General features: G+C 35.5%; 1 protein-coding gene across 1 annotated transcript; it reads right to left on the bottom strand.

Annotated features, from left to right (window-relative positions):
- Window positions 1-7,556: 7,556 nt before the first annotated feature.
- Window positions 7,557-8,585, bottom strand: LOC148840221 (trace amine-associated receptor 13c-like). The gene has a single exon (XM_088936667.1). The coding sequence runs from the start codon at window positions 8,583-8,585 to the stop codon at window positions 7,557-7,559; it is 1,029 nt and encodes a 342-aa protein (XP_088792793.1).
- Between the last annotated feature and the right edge of the window lie 394 nt (window positions 8,586-8,979).

Raw genomic sequence — 8,979 nt, forward strand, 5'->3', positions numbered from 1 at the left:
ATTTCTCTGTGAACTGAAGAGTTAAAGTGTAAAGTGTCTCCTCCTTTTAACGGGAAGAGACGTGGTGCTTTAAACAAGAGAGTGTGGCGTTACTTTTTGTCGATGAAAAAGTGTGTGTGTCTCTCTCTCATGAAATGCCTCTCCCTGTTCAATCCACTGGAAAAAAGAAAAGAAGAATAATGCGTCTGATGGTCATAAACGATATTCATTTAGGAACAGCATCAGAGATATTTTTAACTGCACTGCACCGGAGAGAATACCATAGCGCGTTTTTTTTTTTACTCCCTGGTGGAAACGGGCTTCCATAAGGGACAGTATACTGTAGCTTCTGGGAAATACATTTTTCCTACATTAAAGTTTAACCCATTCAGAGCGCCCTACATTACAAACTCCAAGCATTTCATTTTGAGCTGAAGACCCTCACACCTGAAGAAGGATTCACAGCCGAAAAGTTGCAATATTGTATTGCAGTAAGTGTTTATATCATTATATCTATTTTTTATTTCTTTTTTAAAAATTAAAAAAATCATTTGCCCAGCCTAAGAGGGGGGATCTGCTCGGCTAAACTGGGAAGATGCGACACTGAAGATATTATTAATAACCTTTTAAATCTGAAGGGAGATCTAAAGGGATCTACTCGATAGAGGTTCCTCCTTCTGGAGCAATTCAAAGGGAAAGACAGTGACTATTCGTTGTCATTAGAAAATGACTTCGATTCGAACATGTTGTGATATTTAGAAATATAAAAAAGTCAATAGAGTGTCCATAATATTGCTATTTTAGTTTTTCAAAGAAATGTTTGTTAAAAGAAAACTCGTGGCGCTAGCTGGATTTGAACAATTGACCTCTCGTTTATAAGTGAGGCACTTAATTTCTGCAATTTCCCTCACGGGATCAATAAAGTATTATTGAGGGACTAGCTCAGTCACATGACAAGCGGTGAAACAGCTGTACACATATCAATAGATACTGTATGTGTCTATACTACTGTTTGTGTACATGAATATAATTATATCGTTATTAATTTCTTTAGATACGTAATTCCATATTATATTCCCTATATTCCCTATTAATTAAAATTCTAAACGTATGCTTGTTTACTCCTGTATCGAGCGTATTCGCAGAAAAGCTTAAAACTATCACTTTTCTCACAAAGTACTGTATAAACGTACAGTGACATGGTCAGAAGGAGCAAGGAGCACGTAAAACCGTTTCCAAAATAACCACATGTAAGACTTTGATGCTTAAAATGTTTAGGGGAAATGGAATACTGGTGTGTATTTTTTCTTTGAAATACCAAGACCAGCAATATACAGTTTACATAATATGTTTATGTTCCTAAATTCATATTGTTTATGACCTTTAGATGTGTTATGCTCCTCTTCTTTTTATGCTCAGCTACTAAAATTTCCCTTTAGTGGTAAAATTCCATATAAATATTCAATACTTAGCGGATTAAAATGTGCACAGTAAAGACATTAAATGATTAAATCTTTCCACGACCGACCAACGCACCACGAGTGCCCCTGTCGGTCATTTTGGCCAGCCAAACATGTACCGCGTTATGACGTGCTATGACGTAATGATTTGCCCATGGTACGGGTTTGTACAGCGCACTTTGAATGGCAGCATCTGCATTATTTATTATATTTTATCATTAGAGAAATTTGTTTTATTTGTTAAAATACAGTTTGTGCATTGGCCAGGAATTGAAGCCGGGACCATATTCCTGGCAGGTGAAATTTCTACCAATGAATCAAAGCGTTGGTCAGTTTAAGCAAGTTAAATTAAGACCGCATTTCATTTTCGATTACAACAAGCCTAAAAGCAAAACGTAGTTAAAACATGCCTGTTGTTTCCAAAATGACCACAAGTGAATGAGTAAAAGAATTCAATGCAGATGTTTATGAATGGAAGGTAAGGTTGCCTATGTGGGTCCTTTGGCTTCTCCCTCTCCAAAAGGATAAAAAATGGCTCAGCTGCAAAGCACATTTGTGCAAGATGTTTAATCCATCATACCCAGAACTCATCCATTCACGTAAAATAAGAAAACTATATACAGATGCAGCCATTCAAAATGCACGGTACAGACACGTACCGGGGGTAATTGGCTACGTCCTCGCGCATCGTGACGTGCGATGATGCAAAATACCGCAGTGCGTGATTGGTTGACCGACAGGGGCACTCGTGGTGCGTTGGTCTGTCGTAGCAAGATTTAAATGTCTTTACTGTGCCCGTTTTAGTATTGAATATTTATATGAAATTTTAATTTTGTTACGTTATACATTTTAGAAACGTTTCATCTATACAAACACCACAAAACTATTCTCGATTGTATTTCTGAATGTTATGTTACACTTAGTTCACTGTTTTAAATACATCTAATTAAGAAAGTTAGGTGTTAGCATAAACTATTAGTAATCAATAATATTGAATTTAGCACTGTAATAAGTTGTTGCACTTTCCCCCGCATCTTGTAAAAATATATTTTCATTGTTCAAATATACATTAAATCTGACTATCATATAATAAGTTAAATACAAAACTAAAGAAAAAATAGGGTAAAATATAATTCAAAATATTTTGCTAACAATGTTAACTGTTTATAAATAATAAAATGTATTAACCAAGGAGTAGGATGGCACAGTTGTTAGTATGCTTTTTGTTTTGTTTCTTTTTCATAAATACAACAGTAGTACCTGATGTCTCAGTGGCTTTCAAAATTAAATTATGTACGCAAACCTGTGAACTAAAAAAGATAACTAAAATATCCATCCATTTCAAATGGTGGCGAGGTGGTTAGCATTGCTATCTTGCAGCACTGGGGTCCTAGGTTCAATTCCTGCCGTCCTGTGTGTGTGGGGTTTGCATGTTCTCTCTGGGTTACATGGTTTTTCTCCATATGTGTGATATGACTCCCTCTCGCACTCCAAAACATACTGGTAGGTTAATTGGTTTATGGGAAAACTGGCCCTGGTGTGTGTTTGTGTCTGTCTGTCCTGTGATGGACTGGCGCTATGTCCAGGGTGTATTCTGCCTTGTGTCCGTTGCTTACTGGGATAGGCTCCAAATCCTCTTTACTGGATAAAGAGATTAGAAAATGGATGGAAGTAAAGGCACTGTGTGGATGGAACTATACACAGTGTTAGAAACCCACTATGAAATGGCCCCATTCCTTCAATTAATATGCATCCAACACACAGTTCAATGCTAGCAACTACACAAAATCTAAAATACAATCCTCGCTATTTCACATGTTAGTTAAAGACTTCGATGCTTAAAATGTTTAGGGAGAAATGGAATACTGGTGTGTATTTTTTCTGTAAAGTACCGATTCCTGGATTCTGACTGGCTGACACCCTTCTGAAGTGGTTCCATAATTTCTGGTATATGGAAAAGAAAGCATAGATAAAAAAGCTTGGATTCTTATGTATCTTATACAAGTATCTTTTAATACAGTCTTTGCTGTGCTCTTGAGGATCCTTTTGATATTTTGAGCTCTGGTTGAATGATAAGTGTTGCAGTTTAAATAATTTTCGTAGTTAGAAATTATGAAACGCTCTGTTAAAAGCAAGGGAGTTTTTATGTCCATTACAGTAAAAGAAAATGCCTGACAAAGTAGGGCTTGGACAGATTCCAAGTGCTTGTACAAATGTGCTAAAGAAATTAGCAAAAAAAGTCATTCCTTTATCGTATTGGCTAGCTAATGTCCTGTCCTCGTTAGTTAGATCAACGAAATGCTGTGGTGTTTGTCAAAGAAAAAAATAAAAGTTTTTTCGTTTAAAATGATGGTTAGTAAGAATGTGGACCAGCGTAATACTTTGAGTTTACAGCTTGTCCAAAGTCATTCATTATTAATACTATGAGTAATATCTTCGGTTAAAGGCTTTGATGCATAAATATTTCTGCATAATTAAAATATTTATGATAAAGGTAGGTTGTGTACTTTTGTCCAACTGAGCAATCAGTTGCTTTCATAAAATATACCAACTTTTTAATGACTGATGATTAACATGCTGTAATACACAGTTTAAATTTAAAAGCTCAAATGCTGTACGTGAGAGGTTAAGGTTTATTGGCTCCTCCTGGCGGTTTTACAAGGTGATTCCGGATACTTTCCGGCATGACGTAAAATGACGCAATGCACCGCGTGATACTGCGTTTTGATGCGACACGCCCACCGCGGTATACCGCGAAATACCCCACCCGTTTTGAATGGCTGCATCTGTACAATCACACACATGGAAAAAACATCACTGAATTCCACAGAAAACACTACTCTACCACATGACTACCATTGCTCTAATCACTAACTGTGCTGCCGAGTTCCTTTCTACTGGAAGACCCTCACCCTTTGTACTGAAGAAAACTCATGGCGAAAGTTCATTATTATTACTATTGTTAATTTGCTGGACAGAGAGGTGAACATTATTACGCAAAAGACAAAGATAGCAATTTACGTTGCATTGTGCATTGTGCTGCTGTAATACAGTTTTAAATAATTAAAAGTCTAAACAGTATCAGCTTTATGTATGGGTTTTAAACAAAGGCGATTTAAACGCGATTTAAATCAATATAAATGTTGATATTGTAACGCATAGGTGACTATTCATTGTTTTTAAAATGACTTAAATTCGATCATGTTGTGATATTTAGAAATATAAATTTGTTTGGTGCGAGTGAAGTTTTATTTCATCTCTGAGCCAGGGAAACGTGTTATTTTTTTCAAAGAAATAAAAAATTAAAAATTAGATATAATAATATAAACATTTACTGCAATACATTTACTTTGGTGGGTAGCCGCGTCAGCCTGCAGCATTTCGGCTGTGACTCCTTCTTCAGGTGTGAAAGTCTTCAGTTCAAAATGAATCACTTGGAGTTTGTAATGTAGGGCGTTCTGAACGAGTTCAACTTTAATGCAGGAAAAATGTATTTCCCTGAAGCTATACTGATTCTTATGGAAGCCAGTTTCTGCCAGGGAGTAAAAAAAAACACACTATGGTATTCTCTCTGATGCAGTGCAGTTAAAAACATATCTCTAATGCTGTTCCTAAATGAATATCGTTTATGACCATCAGACGCTTTATGCTCCTTTTCTTTTTTCCAGTGGATTGAACAGGGAGAGGCATTTCATGATGTACTTTTCACTGATGAAACAACAGTGGCTCTGGAACAGTTTTCAACCATGTCGTTTTATAAAAAGGGGAGATATGTGAACAAGCAAAACCCAAAACAAACATGTACTGTATGTCATACGGCGTACGCGTTACTGAAGCTAAAAGTTTAGCCTTTGTCACTAATGTAACCACTAAATAAAGACATATAAAAATCCCTACGTTACAGACTGTATATGGCAGGTATTGGTAGTTTAAAGAAAAAATACACACACACCAGTATTCCCCTTTCTCCCTAAACATTTTAAGCATCAGAGTCTTACATGTGGTTATTTCGGAAACGTTTGTACGTGCTCCTTCTGACCATGTTACTGTTTACTGTTACTGACCATATTAAGTTTAAGTGCCTGTGGGCACTTTTCCTGTCCGTGGGGGGGGGGGGCTGGACCGTCTTTCATTAGAAGGTTAGTCTGTTCTACTCTGAGAATGTAGAGGGGGTGGAAAGTGCCCGCGGTCATTTAATTAGTATTAAAATTTGCACTGATTCCCTTGCGAAGATATGGACATAGGAATATTCATGCGTGGTCAAAAAAATGGCATAAAAACGACAAAGTGAAGGCTGTGAAAACATTCACAATGTACTTTATACACAAAGCAAGGGTTCTCACAACTCTAGGAGGTTTCGTGAAAATGCTACAGGCGTGCCAAAATCGTTTTTTTAAATTCAAGGTGACTTTACCGCGGTTTTCATTTTCAGATTGTGAATCCAAAAAGGCATTTAATTAAACACGCGATTGCGATTTTAATCAATTACTGTATTGATTGAAACACACATTCTGTACAGATACAGTACAGTCACATTCTTCTGTCATCCAGTGGTGTAAAACGAATTAGCAGGTGATTGAGATAACAATGCACCGCCCACTGAGTGGAATGTTCTCATTTGTTCTCAAGTGTAAAAAGAGGTGATAATTTTTAATAATTCTGTGTCGCATTAACTAACCTCTTCAGTTTATTCCGCCAGACAGTACATGAATATAATTATATCGTTATTAATTTGTTTAGATACGCAATTCCATATTATATTCCCTGTTAATCAAATTCTAAAAGTATGCATTTGTTAGATAACAAGCGAATTCACAGAAAAGGTTAAAAGACTATCACTTTTCACAAAGTATATAATCCTAATATGGTCAAAAGGAGCACGTAAAAACGTTTCCCAAATAACAACATGTAAGACTTTGATGCTTAAAATGTTTAGGGAGAAATTGAATACTGGTGTGTATTTTTTCTTTAAACTACCAAGACCAGCAATATACAGTACAGTTTACATACAGTAATATGTTTATGTTCCTAAATTAATATCGTTTATGAGCATGTGAAAGGCATGGTGAATTGGAGATTCTCAAGAATTACTTTTGGAAACGAATGCGTGATCGGATCAACTAAATGCTGTGGTGTTACTTTTTGTCAATGAAAAAATAAACTCTTTTCGTTTACAAAGACGGTTACAAAGAATGTGGACCAGGGTAATACTTTGAGTTTACAGCTTGTCCAAGGTCATACATTATTAATACTATTAGTAATATTTTCGGTAAAGACTTTGATGCATAAAATATTTCTGCATAATTAAAATATTTCTGATGAAGGTGGTAGGTTGTGTACTTTTGACCAACTGAGCAATCTTGCTTTCATAAAATATACCAACATTTTAATGTTTAATGATTAACATGATGTAATACACAGTTTAAATGTAAAAGTCTAAAGAGTATACAACTTAAATTCTTAATTAATTAAGAATTAATTTTCTGGTGACAGCTCAAATGCTGTACATGAGAGGTTAAGCTTTATTAGCTCCACCTGGCAGGTGATTCCGGATACTATTAACATAATCTAATTTGCATGCTGTAAAACGCGGTATGACGCATCATGACTTTTTGGATGCGATACGCCCACCGCGTTGTACCACAGTGTAATGCGCTCATTTTGAATGGCTGCATCTGTAACCACTTGGTACAGTTGCAAACAAGCAAAGCATTTTGAATATGCTGAAAAACAATTACTGAACACCAGCCATAAAACTGTAGATATTGGAGACAGATGCCAAGATACAAGAAACAGTAAATCTGTTACAAAAGGAATTATGCACAATTTTCAAAAGTAATGTGAGCCATGTTTCCTCAATTCTTCGTGGAAATGTAGGCTAGACCAAGAAACCTTCAAGGTACAGGCTACAAATAATAATATCAAATAATTAAATCTATTTGCTGCTGTGACTCTATATTGAGTTTGTGTATCAAAGTGAAAAAAGAAGAATGGAGAAATAAGGAACCATTACTCCACAAATAAACAAATTATGAAAGTATTTTAATGTTCTGAATAATTGCCAAAAAGAAGTATAAATTACAATAAAAAGCAAGAATTTTATATTGAAGGTAATATTTAATGGTTTTCTGGAAACAAAGTAATTAGTGTGGATGCTGGATCACATATCCTAAATGTTACTATTTCTTTTGTTGACTTCTGAAACCAGGGGTAAAAGAAGGCATACATAATTGGATTCATTGTAGAGTTAAAATAAACTAGAAAAAGCAGAGAATTCATTACTATAGAATACGAAGATAAATTAAAGTTTTCTACAACCAGGCTGAAAAGATAATATGGTATCCAACACAGAAGGTGTACACTAATTATAATGCCTAAAGTTTTGGCTGCTTTTCTTTCCGATCTTTTAGAAATTTTACTATTGCTTCCATCTCTACAGTAATGTTGTCCAGTAACTAAATTGATCACTTGTGCGTGCCTTTTGGCAACAATAAATATTTTCATATACAGAACTATCATAACAGAGTAAGGCAAAATAAAGCAAATCAGCATGTCAGCTATCACCCAGGCTCCACTCATTTCAAATAAACAATCTCCACGACAGGTATTTAGATTTTTGGACCTTTTAAAATTCATACTAAACATTATAGCCACATAACATACAGAGAATGACCAACTTAATATTATACACATGCACATGATATTAAGTGTTATTTTATTAGAATACTGTAATGGGTCACACACAGCAAGATATCGATCAATACTTATTAACAGAATATTACTAAGAGAAACAACAGAAAGTAAAGCTAAAACTGCGTAGAAAAAAGCACAGAATGTGATCCCAAAATACCAACAGGTTTCTATATATCTGATCATTACGAACGGCATCACAAAGAGCCCGATAAGAAAGTCTGCCACAGCCAGAGAGAGCAGGAGGAGGTTGGTTGGTGTGTGGAGCTGCTTGAAGTGAGAGATAGAGATGATCACTATCAGGTTTCCACACACTGTCAGCATCAGCACTGATATAAAGAAAACATATAAAATTACATAAACAGCTGTGGATCGAGTTTCTTTTGGGCAAGATGTATTGTCAGATGAAAAACAGTAGTCCTGTATTTTATGTCCTCCGATTTCATTTAATTCCATTATCTGAGAAAAAAGAATAAAAAAACTGCAGCTCAAAAAACTGCTCTTAAATTTCCAGAAAGAAATTCAGATCCACTCTATCTACTTTATTGAAAAAGGATATTAATCCTATTTGTAGAATGAGATTCAAATTCGCTGCTGTCAACTTTGCTGCCCCTTGGTTTATATTGAGTTTCTGGTAGCTCCTCCTGCTGCTGCTGTGCATTAATGGTGTGAAAAGCTCAGAACAGATTAATTCCTTTGAGACCTTCTCAATAGAACTAGTCTGTCTTGTTACCCTTGGTATTATATTTAGCAGTATGTATGCTTGTGTCAACATCATTAGTAAACGTTCAATGTTTGAAATGAATTGAAGTGTCCCAACATTACTGTTAATCTTCAGCTCTGTGGCTGG

This window comes from Atractosteus spatula, chromosome 2 (assembly GCF_055471065.1).
Source record: "Atractosteus spatula isolate fAtrSpa1 chromosome 2, fAtrSpa1.hap1, whole genome shotgun sequence".
NCBI lineage: Eukaryota > Metazoa > Chordata > Actinopteri > Semionotiformes > Lepisosteidae > Atractosteus > Atractosteus spatula.